This window comes from Hermetia illucens, chromosome 6 (assembly GCF_905115235.1).
Source record: "Hermetia illucens chromosome 6, iHerIll2.2.curated.20191125, whole genome shotgun sequence".
In the NCBI taxonomy this organism is placed as follows: Eukaryota; Metazoa; Arthropoda; class Insecta; order Diptera; family Stratiomyidae; genus Hermetia; species Hermetia illucens.
In genome coordinates, this window is record NC_051854.1 from 85195281 (window position 1) to 85218096 (window position 22816).

The 22816-nt window shown below is 40.5% G+C and overlaps 1 protein-coding gene across 1 annotated transcript; it reads right to left on the minus strand.

Annotated features, from left to right (window-relative positions):
• Positions 1-2609: 2609 nt before the first annotated feature.
• On the minus strand, positions 2610-21571 carry LOC119658975 (ralA-binding protein 1). Its single transcript, XM_038066855.1, has 5 exons — positions 21370-21571; positions 14291-14426; positions 13636-14235; positions 13266-13574; positions 2610-3915 (listed from the first exon to the last, which is right to left on the minus strand). The coding sequence occupies exons 1-5, from the start codon at positions 21458-21460 to the stop codon at positions 3006-3008; spliced, it is 2046 nt and encodes a 681-aa protein (XP_037922783.1). The 5' UTR covers positions 21461-21571; the 3' UTR covers positions 2610-3005.
• Between the last annotated feature and the right edge of the window lie 1245 nt (positions 21572-22816).

Here is a 22816-nt window from a genome sequence, read left to right on the forward strand (position 1 = left end):
TCTATCGAATGCCTGATCTGGGTGCAATCTCGAGGCTTTTAAATCCCCATCCAGCGTATCGGGCTGCCTTTTGGTCGTTTACCATCGACTTCGATGTTTAGACCAATCTTGGTAAGTAAATTCTCGTTAGCGCGAATTGCGTGATCATACCATCGAAGACGCCTCTCTCTCAATTTTTCCATGATTGGTGCAACCCCATAACGATCGCGGATATCCTCATTTCGGATGTGATCAAAGCGTGGCACGCCAATAGTCCAACGCAACATCTTCGTTTCCATTACCGCAAGACGCCGTTCATTGCCTTTTATAGTCGGCTAATACTCACAATCATAGAGGGCAACAAGGCGGACGACATTGCGGTAAATTTTAGATTTGAGACGTTCGTTGTTACGTCGATCACTTCATTCAGGTTGCGCTAATGCGTAAAGCAATTTCATAATGCAGTTCTTCATTGGCTGATAGCATTGACTAACCCGAGATATTTAAATCGCCCAGCTCTGGGAAGGTGATTGCCATTGACAGTGATTGTGCCTGTTTCATGGAGATCGGTAGTCAAAAATTCAGTTTCATTTAGATTCAATCTGAGACCGTGTTGCATGAGGCGATCATTCCATTTTTGGACAAGTTATTCGAGATCATTTTTGCTATTGGACGCTAGGAAAACATCATCTGCATAAAGCAGTGTATAGGGCGCTGGAAGTCGGATGTCCCATGTAACAGTGTCCATAACAAGAGCAAAGAGGAATCGTGAGAGGGCGCTTCCTTGATGAACACCAACAGAGACACGAAGCGATTTTGATACACCCGCCATACTGCGAACTGCTTCTCATGGTGTTTTCCATACAAGCCAAAGGGGGGTGTACATTTTTTTTTTTTTTCAAATGAAAGGTAGTTTTCCAAGCCAGTGTTAGTTTTGATATTTGTTAGAAAAGCGGGGAGTGGGTGGGGTGAGAAACTACTCAACCGAAAAATCTGAAAAAAATCATGAAGCTGCCTCTATATGGTGTCAAGGCCTCAAAATACTCTCCATATCGATACCTGCTCAAATTAAGTTAATAATAATATATTACCATATTTTTAGGGAAATTGAGTAAAAATCCCCCTTAAGTTTATCCCAGAGTTATAAAGGTAGGTAGTAGTATAGATAATAATATGAAGCATATTATCCCCAAGTTTGATCAAAATCACACCATTACTAACAACAACAACAACATCCGATGAAGAATTCACTGCCGCAGTGTTGAGTCCCAGCTATTCGCGTTCCACAGTTCAGATGTGATGTCAGGTTCTGTGGCTTTCCCCGCGCTGACAGGTGGAATAGTTCCAAATGTCGGCAATGCCACCTGCTCCAGAGAAAGTCAATACACTGCCGATGATGTGGCTGTGACCATTATTGCAAAAGACCCCACAAGTATGTGAATAAATTCGTCAGTAAAAGTATGGTTGGGGGGAGCCGGAAGAGAAGACGGAGGCAATCTTGATGGAAAGGAGAAAAGCACAATTACCGGACTTGGTTATCAAATATGTCAGCGATATGACCGACGAAAAGTGAACCTCAAAGCGTACCTATCGTATGCTTACGACTACATTAAAAGGGTTACTGGACCCACAAGTTTACTCTTTATATCAAAGAGTGCAATTAGAGACAATATGAAGGCGTGAATATTCACTTCACCTAGTCCCTTATAATGGATGTTACAGGGGGTTTACCTTTGATATTTTCTCAAATTGCCCTATGTGGTAATACACCGGAAGGCCCGAAAAATGCACTGTTCTATTGCCAAATGTTGCAAGGGGGCGAGGGCTTTGTGTGATGCTCCGAATGTGTTGGTTTATCCGAATACTTAATTGGGGAAATGCTTAAATTAGAGGGAGACTGGCTGGCGGTAATCTCACTAATCAAAGAAATCCACGATAAGGTGGGTGAAAAAATAGGCGAAAAGAAGACACAGATCTGGCCAAACTTGTTTCAGTAGTAGTTAACGATGATTCTGTCTGTGGGGCAAAGGTACATAGTTTTGATTGGGGGACGATTCCACATATGGCTACTTCTAAGATTTTTCTACTCTCACGAAGTAAGAAAATCTAAGTAATACACATAATACAACATATATAGGATGAAAATCAAGAACATTATGGTAACAAACTTAAAGAAGTCAGAAAAATTGAGCAACTGAATAATCTGCCAAATTTAAGGGAGAAAATACGATGATTTAGCAATATTTCTTTCACTTGTATAGCATCGGTCAGGAGTTTTAAATGACAGAAACAAAATCAACTCGTTATTTTTAATTATTCAAAGAGTTAAGTTGGGAAAATACTTCATGTTTATGACTGTTTTCCTTGTTGAGTTGAAACATATTTCAGGAATAAAAAATCAAGTTGTACATATAATTTGTAAGCCATCTCTCGATCAAGCTAAATTTTTATTTTGACTAATAAGTGAGAATAAAACAGGTAAAAATATATATAATATCCTTATGAGTTCCATAGGGTAAAAATCGAAGCGAGTTATTCTCAATTGTAACCCTAGAAATCAAATAAGCTGCCTAAGGTCATCCCTATATTTTGAAAGTAAGAAAAACTACGAGTGAAAGTGTATAGTCATATTCGTAATAAAATGTGGAGTTTATAATGTAAATTCGATAAATTATTTGATATAGAGTCCAAGAATAACTAAAATTTCTAAAGTTTAGTGAAAGTATTCATCACAATTTCAACGAGACTCAGTTCAGGTCAAAAAACTTAACATACATGCATCGCGTGCAAATCGAAAATGCATCGAGCTCAAGCATTCCAATTCGATTTGGTTAAGCCAAGTTGTCTACCTTCCAGTACGTCACAATATTCACAAGCATTCATTTAACATTTTTAAAATATCTCAAGACATCAATAATTTAGTTTGTTTTTATCAATAGGGTAAATTTTCCTCTTTCAATTTGGAATGGATCTAATCACTAAGATTCGTTATATATTTGCAATTTCTCTCCCGTCTTGTTTCCCGTTTAGATCTTATATTGTCGTAACGCTAATTCCACTTTCATTTGTATCAATTCCTGATTTTCTTCGAAAATTTCTTTCGCCAGCATATCACGTTTCTGTTCGAGGAGTGTATTTTCGCGGACATAATGTTCAATGATTCGTTCATAGTCGCTCTCATCTGCCCCACCTGCTCCTACACCAGCTGAAGGTGGAGGAGGTGGGGGTATGGTTGGCGGAGGAGGTTCCTCATTTTCAGTAGCTTGAGTCAACTTTTTAAGGCGCAACAGATCCGCTCGTTCTGCATTAATTCGAGCCTGAAGTTGACATTTCCAATTCGTAAGCTCTTGGTTTTCCAGTTGTAGTCGGATGAGGGTCAAGCGTTCCGGGTGAGATTCGGGTAACATGAGCAAACCTGATTCACTTATATAAAACTTTTCAGGATTCTTTGATGTACTCGTCGCACTTGTATCATCTAGAGAAGGTGATATGTTTTCTGATATTTCACTAGGATTTTCTTCACATACAGTCGACGGTACGTCCGGGTAGATATCCTGTGGAGTACTTTTTGTTTCTGTATTTGTTGCCGATTCTGTGGAAAGGATTGTCACGGTTTTAATGGATTCATCATCGGAACACGATGATTTGGCTTTCGGTGGAATATGTGAGTCGGTGCAAGCTTCGCCGTCTATAGTGTCTTCCATGCTTTTTTGGGTCGAATCCTGTTTTCTTTCGAACGTTCGCAGTTTGCGTTTCAGTTGTGTAATGATTCGTTGGACTTCCCATAGTTGTTCCTCACGCTTTTTTGAGGCGAACCCTGCATTCATTTCGGCATGAATCTGCGCTAGGAGGCTCTCTTGCTTGGCCAATTCTATTTGAATTTCTTCCCGCGTTTCAGGTAGTTTCGGGCTCATTGAAGTGATCGGTGGCACATATCTAGAAAAAGTGCAAATGTGAACATTTATTTGTTAGAATCTTACAAACTAAACTTTTTTGAAAAAAACTTGGCAAAAGTTCCTAATTTTAAAGACTTTTTCTCCATATCTAAGAATTGAATTTAAATTATGAATTGTGAACTGTGTCCGGGAGCTTGATTAGAATTCTTGACTGGTTATTCCCACTCATTGTAACATGCACAAACAATAGAATGAGATGCTTTCAACTTGTAATGAGTTTCAACTGCTTCACTTATCTCATATTTATTTTTCATAATCACATTATCTCGGTCACAATGCAGTGTTTCTTGTGAGTTCTTTATTCAAAGCGGCACATACATACGTGTGAGAGGTGAATAAGCTTCAATTGTTCAGAGACGCTAGTAATTTTTTGGAATATTTTTTGAATATATTACTTTCACTTACCATTGGAACTGTGGAAGAGATTTTATTACTCGATTCCAGTTAGTAGCGAAAAAGCCAGTGGAAAGTGAATCAAATTGATTTCATTTATCGAGTTTGCTTGAAGCATTTTTTTTTGTGTTTGCAAGTGTTTTCGAAGGTCGACGTTAATTGCTTATTGTCAAATGCTTTTCATTTTTGTCTGCTGTTTTCATTTCGTCGAGATAATCATCAACTCAAACGGCAAATCCTAGTGTTTAATAGTTTCTATTTTCTTCTTTCGATTCGCTTCTAACATCGATTTGTAAAAATGCTTTCTTTTTAACAAAAAATTCCTACATAGCAAATTTAATCAGATTTTAAGAAGTTAGAGCAATTATGAGTGGTTTTTGCACGGAAATTAGCGATGAATTGATTAAAAACTCAATTGTTGGGAGAACTTCCGGCAATACTGTTCAGTTTTGCATTAAAAACGATCACAGATAAATGTAATTATGCGTTTTTCTTTTATGATATTTGCCTAGCAGCTTGACTTATTCGCCCAGCGTGGCCAAACCACTCAAGCCATCCGAATCTTATCAAAACATATCGTCGGCATTTCTGGGATAGTAGATTGCATTGCATAGCATAACCAGGAATGAAATGTGATTTGCAGATTTTAGACAAAAGCGCTGGTAGACTGTGAGTTGCAAATACGTCGAATGACATCAATTTTGACGCCGCCGTTGTGAGAAACAACGCTATACTCATGAAAATAGTCTGACTGAGAACTTTGGTTCGTATTTATCTTTTGTCCGACCCTCCTTGTCATCTTTTCCAACCCTAATTGATAGCTATTTCATCATGGTCCATGTTTCAATGTGTTTTAGAAACCATTGAAACAACTACGGCAACATAGAAGGCATTACCAGCAACATTAACATAAGCAAACTATCAATGACAGAATATAATCTTGTCGGACTTTGCTTTGAACTGCTACCACCGTCTATGCGAATTCTTTTCACTTGTCTGGCCTGTGGGCCTAGATATGATTTTAGTTTACTTTTGTCAGCCGATCGATTAATATCGTTCTATAATAAAGCCACATTATTTTCCAATTAAGTCGGTTTCACAGTTTATTGAGTCTACGCCACATGTCCCTAATGAAACTTAGGAAACATTAAAAGTGAAATACAGATCGCGAGTAGTTCTGTGACGTTAAAAGAACGTCCAAAAATGAACCCACCATTTGCGATGAGCTGCGTCTCATCAGAAGGAATTAGAAAACGTTTGCCGAGCGGGTGTAGGCGATTCTTTTCGCACTGGAGAAAATTCAATGAACGTTAAACTAACGGCTGATGGTAGGAACAACAATTAAATAAATAAATGAGCAAACGGAGTATTTATACTGTTCGCTGGTGTTATTTGTTCGATTTGAAGACATTGATATTTTCCGAAAGACTTGTCTCCTTCTTCACTTTTATACGCCCTAATGGGAACACCTCACGTGGGACAAACATCATCAGAAGGTGCAATCGCAAACCTGAAAAGTTTCAAACAGAATCGAACTGTAAGGCTAGCGACAGGATCGGTAAACAAGGATGACTAGTAATCTGTTGTTTCAAATGCGGGAAGTATGTCTGAAAGTAGCTATGGGGAAGAATGAGTCAACCGAATTTTGTATGTGTCGTGACATCTTTATGGAGAAATGGCGACAACTCTATTACTAACTATGCAATTTAATGCAATCCATTACACCAGATTACCCGCGGAATAGTAAAGGAGGAGTGTATGCTCCTCGAAGAGGCCCGGAAGAATAGCTTCTCCACAACATATTTTAGCAAATAAACAGCGATGTTCCGTAGGAGTCGTGTTTGGGGAGAATTGTAACCATAAAAAATTCAGAACTCATTTCCCGAAAAAGTCAGAACACAACTCCGATGCATATGACATCTACCGCAACTACACACCATCGTTCCTAATTCCGCGAAATGCAGGTGTTTCCGAGAAACCTCCTCTTCTTCTGTTCTGGGCCATCCCACTCGTCATTCTACAAAAGTAGGTTTGGGCTTTTTAAATTGTGACCTTCTACTGCCACTTCCGCCCTCTAATCAATACGTCTATTGGTAACTGGTCCGTGCGCCGATTCAGGCACTCTTTTGAAATTTCCTTAGGCCAGAGTACATGGATGAGACCACGGAGGTGTTAACGAAGGCTTAGAGCTTTTGGGTAACTGAGGTCACTTTCGATGTGCTGTTCTTATATAACATAGTGTCGCTAGAGCGAAAAGAGTGTTCTCCAGAGTCACGGTTTTACCCCGCCTAACTTCAGAATGTCCAATCTGTAGCGCTGAAATTCTCGCTAACGTTGTGCGAAGCGTCGTCGTCGTCGACAAGCGTGCGCTCCAAAATCTAATCATGAACCGTCGACGAAAGCGAAAGGTCGTAGTCGAAAGGTCAGTTGGATTCCAATTTCGAGAGTTGCTGGTCCACAAATCAGTATTCCTCTTAGTCGTCTTTCACATCAAGCAGTTGTAAAATTCACTCTACAACTCCCAACCCACAGGAAAGTAACTATCCTAGCGGGACACCGGCAGAAACGGGCTTTCTCTTGGATACGACGACAAATGGAAAGATACAGAATACACTCCGTAAGTACAGGCAAAGCTCTGATTAAACGTGAAGTCAAGTTCCTGGAATAGAAATTCTTAGACGATATCGGAAAATCTTTCTTGGGATCTGTCAATGAGAAATATGACTCGGATCTATTCTTTGTGGACTTCCTGCTATTCCAATAAGATCGATTGGTGTATAATCGCCAGATATCAATCATCCAGAAACGGCAAACGTGGAATTATCAGACGTTGATCCAACAATGTTGAAGCATGATTATAATCTACTGATAGCCATTTCTCGATTTCGAATTTAGTGGTGCACGTAACGTAGTGATTTGTAAGACAGACAGAGCTTTGGTTACAGGTAAATGACAAAGACTCCGTTAATTATATAAACGTATCTTTAATGGTAGCGAAAATTGAATCTATTGAAAGGCTGCAAATGTATCATACATATTGATCCACATATTGCCTCGTTTGTGACAATTTGTGGCAAGACAGTATGGAATTCTTCACATGTTGGAGTGAAAAAAAGATACGCATTTGATCGGAAGGAAGTCTATTAAGACAAAAAGCCTAAAGGGCTGCCTACAGGAACGGATTCTTTTTCTTTTGCTATGATTCTTGGTAATGGAGGTCACGAAGGTCACATTTGAGGACAACCTAGTCGAAATAGTTATCAGCAACTTTGCGGACACAGTATGTTGGTGCTCCCGAAACAGGCTCATGGAGAACGCAAGGAAGATTAGTTATATTCACTAGAAACTTAGGTGGGGCCTATACACGCTACCCAGTTGGTACAAATAATCAAGTATATAGTATCAAACTGACGTGCAAGCAACTCACTTCTGAATTTAAGTCCATTGAGTGTTCGTTTTGGGCAAGCGCCTATATTTTTAAGGCACAAGTGAGCGAGCATCTAAAGAATTGCCTCTTTTCTGGAACGAAACCTTCGGTATATTTGCCCAAAACCAATGATTTATGAACTGAAATGTAGGAGTTAGTTGCTCTAAAAAAATTATTACATACAGTAGAATCCTGATAATTCGTATGGTCAAGGAACTGACAATTTGTTACGAAATATCGGGATTACCAATTATTGTTAGTGCAAAATAACGAAAATACATCTGGGGACCGGCAAATTTGTACGAATTAGCCGGAAATAAGGATATTCGATGTACGAATTATCGGAATTCCTCTGTATTATATTATTATATTAATATAAGATGGGATGGTGATGATCGGATTAAGTCACAGGCCTCGGAGAAATGCTAGGGCGTCCACCTCAGTCGATGCGGCAGGACGGGTCCCGGTCCTGTCGAGAAATGGGCAAGGGTTCTTGACGCATGGACGGCGTCAGGACGTAAGCAAGTTAGTCCGCACACAACGAACAAAACAAATACGTGTCTGCACGCTAAAAGTTTGTTACCCTAACTGGGAAGACGGAGGAACTCGCAAGAGCCCTTCGGAAAAGGTGCATTGACATCTGCGCTCTGCAAAAAACCCGATAGTCTGGTTCCAAAAGCTGCGACATTGAACGCGAACGCGGTAAAAATGGCTACAAATTTCTCTATTTTGGTAACCCACACACTCAATATGGTGTTGGCATTGCCATCTCAGAGGGTTTCCGTGATGCCATTAAAGAAGTCGAACGATTTGATGATCGGCTGATGAAGCTCACCATTATATCAGCTGATCGCACTATTCACTTCTTCACCGCGTATGCACCACAGACAGGCCGACCTGATGCCGAGAAAGATGCCTTCTGGCAACTTCTCGATGAAAAGACTTGTCACGTGCCTGCTGACGATTACATAATTATTGCCGGCGACCTTAATGGTCATGTGGGTGAAAAGGCAGACGGTAGCAGGTGCCATGGGGGAAAGGGGTTCGGAGCGCGCAATGAAGGTGGCGAGCGTATAATCGATTTTGCGGACACCCATGACCTTGTACTTATGAATACATGGTTCATCAAACGATTGTCTCATCTTCCCACATTTTATAGTGGGAACAATAAAACGCAAATCGATTATATTCTCATAAGACGTCAACATTTTACCACTGTCACTGATTGCAAAGTCGTTCCCTATGAGACCATCGCACCTCAACATCGGCCGTTGATTGAATTAAGCCACCGATAAAACAGCGTGAGGAACGCACTGGCACGCCGCGCATTAAATGGTGGCGATTTGGTGAGAAGAAAGAAGAAACGGTCTCACTCATACGATTGCCAACCATTACGAATGTGGAAGAATCATGGAACCAAATGAAAGACACGATCCACAAAGCGGCCTCTGCAACCCTCGGGGTCACCAAGCCGGGTAAGCGGTACATCAACCGAGATACTTGGCTTTGGAATGATGATGTTGAAATGAAGGTCCGTGAAAAGAAACGCCTCTACTACAAATTTCTCGACGATAAAACGTCTGCTAATTGGCAAATTTATAAGAATGCCAACCGGGAAGCAAAGAAAGCGGTCGCTGTCACCCGAGCGAACCATTTCAAAAATCTTTACGATAAACTGGACACTCGGGATGGCGAGAAAGATCTGTATCGACTGTACTTCGAGCAGATTTCAACTGAAGAATTTGCTCATCCTCCACTTCCACAATTTTTGCCGACATTTGGAGCAGTTCCACCAGTCAGCGCAACTGAAGTCGAGGAGGCAATAAAACAAATGAAATCGGGGAAAGCAACAGGACCTGACGACATCGCATCTGAGCTCTGGAAAGCGAAAAGCTGGGACCCAACATTGTGGCTCAGTGAATTCTTTAACCGGGTTATTCAGGAAGGAAGAACACCATCTGACTGGCAAGAAAGTACCACTGTTCCAATATGGAAAAAGAAAGGTAGCCCCGCAGAATGTTCAAATTACCGTCCGATCCGGTTACTTTCCCATACCATGAAGATTTTTGAACGCATTCTTGACAACCGTATTCGCGAAATCGTTGAAATAACCGTGAATCAAGCCGGATTTGTCAAGAACTGCGGAACTACTGACGCAATACACGCTGCGCGGTTACTCATGGAGAAACACCGTGAGAAGCATCGCCCTCTTTACATTGCCTTTCTGGATCTAGAGAAAGCCTTTGACCGTGTACCACACGAACTCATCTGGTATGCTTTACGACAACACTTCGTGCCAGAAGAACTCGTGCGCTGGGTTCAATTGCTCTACCACGATCCGAAAAGTAAAGTTCGAAGTATGGCGGGTGTATCAAAACCGCTTCGTGTCTCTGTTGGAGTTCATCAAGGAAGTGCCCTCTCACCACTCCTCTTTGTCCTTGTTATGGACACCGTCACACGGGATATTCAACGTCCAGCGCCCTACACACTGCTTTATGCAGATGATGTTTTCCTAGCATCTGATAGCAAAAATGATCTCGAGCAACTTGTTCAAAAATGGAATGATCGCCTCATTAAACACGGTCTCAGATTGAATTTAAACAAAACTGAATTTTTGACGACCGACCCCATGAAACAGGCACAATCACTGTCAGCGGCAGTGATCTGCCCAGAACTGAGCGATTTAAATACCTCGGGTCAACGCTATCAGCCAATGGAGAGCTGCGTTATGAAATTGCTTCACGCATTAACGCAACCTGGATGAAATGGCGTTCCACAACTAGTGTCCTTTGTGATCGACGTATCAACGAACGTCTCAAATCTAAAATTTACCGCAATGTCGTCCGTACAGTCGCTCTGTATGGTTCTGAGTGTTGGCCGACCATAAAAGACAATGAACGGCGTCTTGCGGTAATGGAGACGAAGATGCTACGTTGGACTAGTGGCGTCACACGTTTAGATCACATCCGAAATGAGGATATCCGCGATCGTTATGGGGTTGCACCGATCGTGGAAAAGTTGCGAGATGGTATGGCCACGCAATTCGTGCAAACGAGAATTCACTTGCAAAGATTGGTGTGAACATCGAAGTCGATGGTAAACGACCAAAAGGCAGACCTAAGCAACGGTGGCTTTATACGCTGGATATGGATTTGAAAGCCTCGAGATTACACCCAGATCAGGCATTCGATAGAGCCAAATGGCGAAGCCGATCACGACGAGCCGACCCCGCTTGTGAACGGGACAAAGGCTGAAGAAAAAGAAGAACTCAGAAACAACTCACATCCTCAAAAAAGAAAAAAAAAATATTTGCCTAGGCTTACGATAGCTAAGAGTAGACTCTGAGGGTATCACTGCTCGTAATGATTCATACTTACATTGTGTTTATGAATCAATATAGTTGGAAGTTTTCAATGAAGTTTTTCCGCGGGGCAGAGGTTAGGCGGCGTCTAAAGAGTTGCCCCTGCTATGCGACGAAACCGTCAGCTATTTTTCAGTTCTGTAATGTTTATTCTCGATTTGCTGATTTGCGAGACATCAGTTCTTTTGCTAGTAAAGTTACGTGCTTGTGCACGACTTGCTGCTATTTTTCGGGCCTGCAACCAATTAACATTGCTCTATCATTAAGCCTCATTTTTTTTCAATTAAGTCTGCTTTACAGTTGATTGTTTTTGAGCCACATATCCTCTGACAAAAGAGTCACGTATTTTCTGACTTGAAAAAAAAAAACACATTGGATCGTCCTCCACTGATTCTATGACCGCGTGAAAGCGTCCTCGTAAAATTTAAGATTTTATAGGTTTTCATCGCCATTTTTCCCAAATTGAAGCAGAACTTAATGTTTCATCGTGGCCCTATGCCTTTTCAACAATTTAAATATCTGAATGCATGTCTACACATGCGATTGGCTTTCCTTCATTTGTTTAAGGCCGATTCAAAGGATTTTTAGACTCACCTACTATAAATTCCTAGATAATGTAGTTTAGAACGTGGACAGAATCAATTTTCTTATAATATTTTTTATCTAATGAGTGTAGTATTTTTCATCTAATTATCGCCAAGATTATACTTCAGTTTCCAATCGTTTTAGTATAATAAATAAAATGAAATAATAAAAAACAAAACGGGAACCAGAAGTTGGGCATCAGTTATGTATGAGTTTGTAGTTTTGCGAGTTGCCACAATCTCGGCAGATGCCGGATTTTACCTAATACTAGCAGAAAGTGCCAATCATTTAGGTTCGGACGATCCTACCTACTTAAATTATAAAGGGGCGCTGGTGGTGGTGGCTTGATCTTTGATTTCCCGAGCCAATGGCTCATAGTTCACCTTCTTCTCCACACATTTTTATGTTCAATGTTGCTATTATGGGGGTAGCAACATCAATCATATACGCGAAGCGACCCATCTTGCCAAATAACAGCACGTCAGGCTTGTTGTGTGGAATATGGCGATCAATTAAAATTTGCCGGTCCCAATACATGCTGTAAGCAGAGTTATCAAATACTGCTTGCGGCTCATATCGGTAAACGGAACATGCTCCCGTGATCAGCCCATGCTTGTATGCAAGGTTTTGATGGATCACCTTACATACAGCATAATACCTGCTCGTGTATTGCCCCGGTGTCATAACAGTGCAGTCAGAAATGAGATGGCCCAACGTCTCTAACGTCGGACCACACATTTTGCACTGGTCGTTCTCCATGCGTTCTCTCATTATGAGGTTTTTATAAGCTCGGGTGGCGACCGCGCCGCCCTGAATAGCACACAGGAATCCCCCCGTTTCAGCAAAGGGCTTCCCAGCACATAGCCATCTGTTCGACAAATGGCTGCTAAAGACAATTCACGTGTTTACCATGCTTTGCCTTCGACTTCCATTCATCAATCCGCTCTTGATCCGACTTCACCTCACTCAGAGAATTGAAAGATCGATCCTTCAAATTAAGTTTATGTGAGTTCACAGTCTACCTCACAAACAGTCGCATGCACGGGACTCGCATGTTCGTTGCTGTAAAAATAAGCGCGCAGTGAGTCGACTTGGCGATGATGTTGTGCGGTCACGTCAATCACGCCGCTACCTCCGATGTCACGAGACAGGTTCATCCGCTCCACGGCAGAGTTTGGATAATGCATTTGGAATTTAGACATAGTTGACCGTATCCGTAGCTAGACGTAGTTTTATTATTATTGGGTTAGAATATTCACTGTAATGCAATATTGTGATTTTATGTTTTAAGATGAAGTAAATTCAAACGGAAAACGCAGATTTACTCTAACTTGCATTAAAATTGTGTCACTCACTACATATAAAGAATTTCATATTTTAAAGATTAAATAATTTTTATGAAATGGGGAATGGCACATAACAAGGATCGATTTTAATATGGTGTACTTAAAATAGTATGTTGTCCTAAGAACAACTTTTTTAACGTTCTAACTTTTACAGTCGGCACTGCCATCGCGGCAATCATCTATTTTGCTAAATTATATTTAATCAAATTCAGACTTACTTGATTAACTTGATGCTAGGAAAAAGGCTTGATCCATATAACAATAACGTCACTAACAAACGATGAGACATTTGTAAAGTTGGACTCAGCAACATAGCTAAACTTTGCGCATTCATTTTATTGGTTTTTTCATTTTGGATAACGCTATCAAAGTGCAACAACACCCAACCAAGTAATGTGACATTACAACTAGGTAGCTGTTCCAAGAGAGTACGTAAGTCTTGCTCTTGTTGTGTAACATCAGTTTGCGAAGCAGCTTCTTCAAAACGAGCACACAAATCTGTCGTTAGTACCGGTTCTGGTAATTCTCTGTTTGGAAGACAAATACTTTTTTAAATAAAATATTTATTTTTCAATCAATCGAACCCACCTTAAAAATAATTTAAGCAAGCCACAAGCTGTAGGGATATCCATATCGTCAGTTCCTGTAGATTCTCGATTGTTGTAAAGTCGTTTAAAGTGTTGCAGGCGAGTTTTAACAGGTTCTACCTTATAGAGTTGATCACTGTGTAGCGCGTGTTCTTGTAGATAGTCAATGCAATCGCGAACTACTAGAGGTAGATCTACACCATCATGACACCGACTACGTTCAGTTGCTAGACTTACTGACACCCCAAATACAGGTTGTACATCGCCAAGTTCTAGAACTTCTTCACAAATACTTGCTTGTTTGGATTTCTTATCCTTTTTATCTTTATCTTTCGTTTTCTCTTTTTTATCTTTTTCCTTTTTATCTTTATCTTTCTTTTTATCCTTTTCTTTAACTTCCACCATTTCTTTCTCTTTTTCCTTGTCTTTCTTATCCTTTTCTTTCTTTTTATCCTTATCTTTTACTTCAACAATTTCTTTATCCTTTTCTTTTACTTCCTTATCAATTTTATCCTTCTCACGGGATTTTTCGCGTTTCTCCTTATTTTTTGATGAAGAAAACTTGAATGCCTTAACTTTTTTGGTAGATTTAGATGGACTCCTATAAGTCGAATTAATAAAATTGAAATTGCATTAAATATTTGGTCAAAACTTACTTTGTTTCGGTGTCTTCCTCTGGAGAACTTTCACCTTCCAACGCAGCATATCCGCGGTCTTTTTTATCCTTTTTATCTTTCCGTCGGCCAATCAGAAGTTCTTTCTTACTGACTTTCTCGTGATCTCCCTCGCTGACTAGGAAGCAACAGAAAAATACCACAGTTGTAAATAATTTTCAAAAAAATCAAATAAATCTATGTAAAGAACTTGTGTCGGGAACACTATTCATTCTCTTCATTTTCCATAGCGAATGAAATGTATTTACCCTTAAGCCTATTATGCATCATATTCTTTATAAAATCGGATGTTATGATGGAAAGTTAAAGAAATAAATTAAGGTTGAGCTGTTTTGTTTTACACAAAACCTTAAAAACCATCACAAGCCTTATTTAAGCAAGGGAGAAGGGTCTCTCAAAAAAGCTTATATGGTATGAGAACGACAAGTTGAAGCAATTATATGAATATTTTCCTGTTTTATTGTTGCCCTTGCGATTTAGATGTAAATTCATGTGAAACTCTTTTGAGCCACAATAAAATACTCACATAACAGACTTCCCTGCATCGAAAGCCAAGTGCCAAGGCCCTAAATCGCTACGAAATTGGCGAATGGTGACCGTCCAATTTCACAGAAGTTCCCGATGATTGTGCATGCGATCGCTATGCTAACTAGTTTATGTATGTTGCTGAGCTTCTTGATACTTTTGTCACATTTCAACAAAAATATTCGTGTCCTTCAATGACATGCATCCTTCCCCCCAAGAGGATTGTAAAAAGAAAAACCAAAAACAAAATAGTTCAATCGCTTGCATGGAACCAAGCGAAAGGAAACAACATGACGAATATTAATCTATCATATTGTGCTCCTCAATTTGCGGAATTGTGATTCCGAAACGTCGAGATGTGACGCACACTTTGAGCTTCAGCGTTCATCGAATTGTTTCCAGCCATTTTGTTCTACTAATCATCAGCCAGTCAGGATGTAACGATATTTTCTCGATATTTACAGTGATTTAACGATATCCATGAACGTGGTAAAAATTTAGTCCAAGAGAGCAATATGTTCTTATCTGGCACAATACGAATACATTCATTGATATTTGGCCGGACAAATTGTCACTGAATCATCATGAGGCTGTACCATTTATTGCCGTACCGCGAATTAAGCCACCGATAAAACAGCGTGAGGAACGCACTGGCACGCCGCGCATTAAATGGTGGCGATTTCGTAAGAAGAAAGAAGAAATTATCTCACTCACGCCATTACCGACCATTACGAATGTGGAAGAATCGTGGAACCAAATGAACGCTAGCCAATTGGCAAATTTATGAGAGTGCCAACCGGGAAGCAAAAAAAGCAGTCACCGTCACCCGAGCGGACCATTACAAAAATCTTTATGATAAGCTCACTCGGGATGACGAGAGAGATCTGTATCGACTTGCTAAAAGCCGCAACAAACGCACACAGGATATCGAACACTTCTGTTGCGTTAATGACAAGAACGGTACTTTGCTTACCAATCGTCGAGCCGCAACGGATAGATGGCGAGAATACTTCGAGCAGATTTCAACTGAAGAATTTGCTCATCCTCCACTTCCACACATGACGACATCGCATCTGAGCTCTGGAAAGCCTGGACCTACACTCTGTGGCTCAGTGAATTCTTTAATCGGGTTATTCAAGAAGGAAAAACACCATCTGACTGGCAAGAAAGTACCACTGTTCCAATATAGAAAAACAAAGGTAGTCCAGCAGAATGTTCAAATTATCGTCTCATTCAGTTACTTTCCCATACCATGAAGATTTTTGAACGCATTCTTGACAACCGTATTCGCGAAAACGTTGAAATAACCGTGAATCAAGCCGGATTTGTCAAAAACTGCGGAACTATTGACGCAATATACGCTGCGCGTGGAGAAACACCGTGAGAAGCATCGCCCTCTTTACATTGCATTTCTGGATCTAGAGAAAACGTTTGACCGTGTGCCACATAAACTAGGGCGCTGGGTCCAACTGCTCTACCACGATCCGGAAGTATGGCGGGTGTATCGAAACCGCTTCGTGTCTCTGTTGGTGTTCATCAAGGAAGTGCCCTCTCACCACTACTCTTTGTTCTTGTTATAGACACCGTCACACGGGGATATCCAACGTCCAGCGCCCTATACAATGCTTTATGCAGATGATGTTTTCCTAGCATCTAATAGCAAAAATGATGGTCGACGACAAATGATTTGACTCAGGTACTCATTCACAGTTGAGTCGACTGGTATCCGACGTCAAATCACGATACAAATTCCACTGCCACCAGTGAGATTTGAACCGCGACTTTCCGTACGACAGCCTTGCGCTCTAACCACTCAGCTATCCGGACACAATGTTGGTCGACTATAAAAGACAATGAACGGCGTCTTGCGGTAATGAAGACGAAGATGTTGCGTTGGACTAGTGGCGTGACACGTTTTGATCACATCCGAAATGAGGCCATCCGCGATCGTTATAGGGTTGCGCCTATCGTGGAAAAATTGCGAGAGAAGTGTCTTCGATGGTATGGTCACGAAATTCGTGCTAACGAGAATTCACTTGCCAAGATTGGTCTGACCATCGAAGTCGATGGTAAGCGACCAAAAGGCAGGCTGAAACAACGGCTTGGTACACTGGATGGAGATTTAAAAGCCTCGAGATTGCACCCAGATCAGGCATTCGATAGAGCCAAATGGCGAAACCGATCACGACGAGCCGGTCCCGCTTGTGAACGGGACAAAGGCTGAAGCAAAAGAAAAAGATGAGCGAGCAGAGCCCCAGAATTGTGCACTATTAGTCTAGGTTGCAGTGCTTTTTGAATCTCAGGTTGACTTGAGTTTTAGCCTCAACGTTTCTTGCAAGCAAGCCTTCTGTCTAGGTGTGGTTCTGTACGACTAAAAAGTTGGTATACCGTTAGGGTTAACTGGTGGACATGTTTGTTTCTCAATGTGATGGCGACATTACTACACTTTGCTTGTTGGTTTTGATTCTCCAACGCATCAACCATTGTTCAACTTCTTTCATGTGATGAAATAGGAATTTGTGCAAAGGATCGCCGTATCGTCGATGAAGGTAAATAGGCGTTTATTTGTGAACAAATCTGCAGTATACAAAAATTAAAGCAGAGGGCCGAGGATGCTGACCCTGATTTTATGTTGGGCTCCCGTGAGCGAAAATTCTTCTTTGTAAGAAATCCCTTGCCGGTGAGATATAACTGAAAAATTTTATAGGTATTCGTAGGTAGCTTTGCTTTGATTTTGTATAGGAGGTTTACATGCCAGACCTTATCAAATGCCTGTGCCACGTCAAGGAATATGGGAGAGTAGCCCATTCTATCTCCCAAAGAACGGCTTATTTCGGAGGCTAACCAATGAACTTGTTCTTCGGTTTCAAGTTTTCTCTTGATCCCGAACTGGTGAAAAGGAATAATTTCGTTCTCGTCAAAATATTGTAGCTTGGATAGTGGTTCTCGAATAGCTTTGATAAGGGAGCAGACAACTAGCCAAAGCGTGAAGCATTCGTCAGTTTAATGATGGTTGATCCCAGCAGCTCTTGCATAATTTTACCTGTAATGTGCTGTAGTGTATCATGGGTTATTGAAAGTAGTGATCTTCCTCCGGTAGCTATGAATATGGTTGAGAAACACCTCTCGAATGTTGAACAAAGATTAAAATCTCCTCGGTAGGACTTCTCACCCGGCTACCGTCCCATAATCAGATTGGCGACTCGCACAGGTGTGGCCTATTAAATTTCTTCACTGTCCTCTCAATATTTCGTGGTTTGAAAAGCCATTAAATTTTTAAGTAGTCATTTCAGATCCTTATATTTACACTTTTCCAACGGTTCTATTAGCTCTTTTCTAGCTGCTGCTAGATTCTTTATCGAATTCGCTGATTTAAGCTGTTGCCATTCGCGCCGCAGTTGTCGTAGTTTTCTAATAAACTGGTCGTTTATATTTGAGCGCTTTGGAGAATTCTAAATTAGAGATTGGGAATTTGGTGTGAATGCCACACCTGCTGGCATGGCTGATATTAACACTTCGGTAAAGAAATGGTCGGGTTTATTCGTAAGTTGGAAGAGATGTACCAATAATTAAGGCAGTTAGCCTATTTTGCCACCAGTTTGTATATACTTCGATTCGATTGGTGATTCCTCGATATGCCAAAGTCGATAAAGTATTTTACGGTAATCAGTTGGTCAGTAGGCTAGATGGCCGCTCAATAACATTGAGCTGGTTTTTCCATGGGCAAGATTAGTTTCCAGTCCCTGTACCCCTGTGGTAACTGCAATAAATTTTCTTCCAAGCGTGTTGAAAACGCTTACAAGCTATTCCGCGGAAATGGTAAATTTCAGATGGCAGTAAACAGCAGAAGCCATGAACATGATGACCTCATTCTTCTACTCACATAGATGTGGCTTGCATATAGTCCTTAGCAAAGTGTTCCATGACATAGTGCTTTATACGTTCCATTTTATGTCGACTAATACTATTCTATAATGCCAGTGGTAGATTGCAGGTCATTTTTTGCGAGAAGGATTTAAAGAGTTAGCATCTGATTTCGCAAAAGTTCTTGCATCATAATTTGCATTGATATCGTGAATTAGTTCGTGAATGGGCAGCACCCTGTGTTGATTCGCGTTTCAATTTTACAGCATCAACGTAAGACAGGCTCGACTGGATTTTAGTAGGCACAAGTCTCTCTGGAGCGTTGGAAACAGTGGTTGACTTTAGATCGCCTATAAAAGGCGTTTTGGTTGTGATTGGAATCTTTGTCCCACTTCAACGTACACTAAGGCAAAGAAATTGACACTTTAGTTACTACCGCAGTTACCGTACGTTTGAAAGTACATACAATGATTTGGTATACAGTGGAGCCCATTTAAATATCAATCAATCAATCAATTGTGGCTTCAAATCTATTGCATTTAACCAAGCTGTACCTCACCACTTATTTAATAAAAAAAGAATTTCACGGACTTTCCATCTATGAAGTTCCCTAGAAGTGGCCTCGAAACGATCAACGTTAAACATTTGAATGAATTGAATGGCATTTTTTTTTAACATCGGGTCAAAAGTTAATACTTAGATTTGGATAAGTAATTGGGATTTAAAATTAGTATCCAAACAGAGAAGAAAGCAGAAAAGCAACAAAAAATCAGTAAATAAATGAAAGAAGGTATGCACACGTGTGTAGTATGCGGCTGCTACCATTTGTTTAACGAAGTAACTTGAGTTTCCATTTAACCGTATCTAAACACAAGATGTGCCCCTTATTCGCCTAAAATTTATTTTGTATTTATACGTGTTGCAATAATCAATCAAATTCTAGAACAAGCTTAAAGGGAAAGGGATGTGGTTCAAAGAATGCGTGAATTTAAAGTGCGTTTATGCGTCTTGCGTTTAAATGGGTTCCACTGTATCTAAACTGTTGATAATAAAGGGATTGTGTAGGGCCTTTCCGTTTCGTCGACTCTTCAAATTTTGTTCTCCGATGCAGAAGGTGTCACAAGCATTGATTCTTCTATATCTTGCCATGCAAACTTACTAAATTGAATTAAAATTCTTGAAACGAAGGTTGGTCGCTTAGTTCCTACAATGTCTTCTATGTAGCTGAGTCCTTCTTCCCTTTCTGCCTGGATGCAAGTTCGAAATCAAATATGTTACCGAGAACATATTTAAGAGTATCGAGCTGACTAGAACACGGACACTGAAAGTGATTGCGTATTATTTTATTTTTTCGTAGGCACATGTCGACCTCAGTAAATTGCTGTAGATACACTTTTTCTGCTCTAATTTTTCCGCCTGTTACTTGCACAGTATGACCTTCAACGGAATGTCACTCGCCCCACCAGATCACCCGTCTACCCAATGTTTTCACGGTACATCTAGTTACTCATATTGAAAACAACAGCATAATGACCATAGCAAGCAAAATGAAAAAGATATGGCAAATTGTGTGACAATAGTTTTTAAAAATACGTTTTACTAATTCTGAATTCTCAGATAAAAGAATTTTGTCCAGAAAGCTTAGTCCCAAATTCTGAAATATCAACTTTCGATAGAGCGGGGTGGAAGGAAGGAGATTTCCCTGAAAAAGAAAAGAAAAAAAGGGCTAATAGGTGGCTTGCACAATTTTCACTCCCCGCCCATATGGTTTTCACCTCGGGCCCCGTTTTTGCGCATAATTTTCACCCAGGGCCCGAGTTTTCTCTCCTCGAACCTGTTCATATATGCCCGTTCGATTTCTCTATTATCTCAAGCGTGTTGCTTCGGATGTTCCGTGTTGGTAATTTAACTCAGTTCAACTCGGGGAAAAAGAAATTATTAATTTGGTTTTTGTCTCAAGTGTTCAAGTGCTTATTTTCCTTAGTTGCTTTTATAGAATAAACAAAGCCAACCAAAGATCGTTTGAGCAACCGATTAAGAAAACTAGGTGGGCGTGTGGGCTGCCCAAAAGACCACCATGACTAATAAAATATACGAAGCTTCGAATGCTCAACTCTTATCTTGACATGATATTCCTCAGCATCTGCAACTCAAGCAAAACTTGCAAGACATTTTAGCAAAGACGAATCACAAATCCACAATGACAAAGCTCGTCGGCACGGGGCCTATAGAGAGGCTCTAACTAGAACTGGAACAAGAGGAACGTTGTACTTCGTAATCTGTAGAACCCATTTTGTTCATAGGGCCGAAACTCGGCGACTGTGAAGCTTCGTGAGAAGAACAAGCGAAAGAGGGTGGACCCTCCAATAAAATCCTAGATAGCCAAGGAAGAAATGTATGATAAATAGGACATCGTAAGGCCTAGAGTATGGGTTTATTTCTTCTCTATAATATCCTATCACGATTCTGGGAATTATCAAAAATACTGTTTCAGAGAAATGCCATGAACATCCTGCCTAGGTCTTTATGCTGTTAATCTAAATCTTCTTTTGGATCTATAAGAAGACTACTTGAAGTAGTACGCAAGTGACCGCCAAGTAGATAACTTAAAACCATACAAATAATAAGCAGAAAGTGGTAAACACAAAATCAATCAAATTCTTTGTACTCACAATCACTTTCGTCCTTCTTTTTAGAGGTGCCTGATTCAGATGCATAAAGTCCCGGAAAGTCCCTCTCCACGTCTGGACTATCGAAATCCATGGCAGTCACTCTTTACTGCTATTACTTAGCATTGATTTTGAACGGAAATCAGCCAGTGAAAAACTTGGAAATCCAATCAGCTTCCGATAATACCGCAAATGTCATCATTGACAATCACCCGTCGTTTCGTAAAATATCGACAGTGATCGCGAAAGTGGCCGAAAAAGCACATGGTGGAAATGTTGAGCAACAAATTTGTAAACAAAACAACCGCACCTGTTGATGTTGCTGTGTACGTACGTGATTTGGTGAACGTGGAAAGGAAAGTGCGCGCGGCGAGTAACGATGGAAAATGTAAATAACTCTGAACTTGAACTTATTTGTTGGTATCTACTTTCGCCTCGGCGGAAAGCACTTTGACCTAATTTCATTTATATGGGTCAATGAATGAATAATAAGAAGAAATTAGCGAGAGATCGAGTGCTTCGTGGATGAGAAGTGGAATTAATATGTTTCCACGTTTCTGCGATTACGATTCGATAGGAATGAAGATATCATCACATCACAATTTTCATCGGTATAACATTCTAATAAATAAGAATTCCTGTGTATAAGTAAACTTTTTATACATGCCGGCCTTCTTGGCATTTGCACAATTCATGCTGGGAATAGTGGTACTCAGCATGCCTCTGAAGATACTTGATACAGATGGAACCTTTGTGCTTGGGTGAGTTTCAACTGGGAGAGAGGCGTAGCCGCTGGGCAGTGGTTTACTTACGGTCTAAGTGTTTCCCCATCTAACCAAATATCTCAGATACGTTTGTAAGTCGCTGAATTTATATTATTGGGTGTGATGCTACCCGCGGCAAGTTGAGCACATCAGCACCAAAGATCTGATGTCTGTGCGATGCTTCCACAGATCGGATACTCATAGAATGTGTTCCGTGGAATCCGCTTCCTCTGTACAGCGTGTACTCATATCATCTTGTGAAAATCCTACTTTGAACATATCGCCAACTAGTGAATTATGGTCAGTCAGAATGTCAGCAATTCCTGCTTTTCAATAGAATAAACTTTGCAGTATGTTTGGCTCTGACAAGAACACTTTAATGTCTAGCTAGCATTTAGGATTTGCTACTTGTCCTTATGGGAAGTTTTTTTCCCGCTTTTGATAGCAGCATCAGCCAATGCTGCTGACACTCCAATTGCTAGTTCTGATCTCGGAATGTGGAAAACTGAATTTTTTCCCACTACACCACAGTGGCCAGGTACCCAGAGTATGTTAGTTCCACTGAATTAAATCTAGAGATAAAGTTCAATCTATTTCAACATTCCTGGACGATTTTCGAGGTAATCAAAGGCCCACTCAACGCCCTCAGTACGGTTTGACTATAGCTACAGATTGCGATACGTCCT

Excerpts from the sequence above, each read along its gene's own strand:
- LOC119658975 (XM_038066855.1), bottom strand. The coding sequence starts at position 21,460 with ATGGATTTCGATAGTCCAGACGTGGAGAGGGACTTTCCGGGACTTTAT. Across the intron at positions 14,427-21,369 it reads AAAGAAGGACGAAAGTGATT|TCAGCGAGGGAGATCACGAG; the intron begins GTGAGTACAAAG and ends GTTGCTTCCTAG. Across the intron at positions 14,236-14,290 it reads GAGGAAGACACCGAAACAAA|GAGTCCATCTAAATCTACCA; the intron begins GTAAGTTTTGAC and ends TTCGACTTATAG.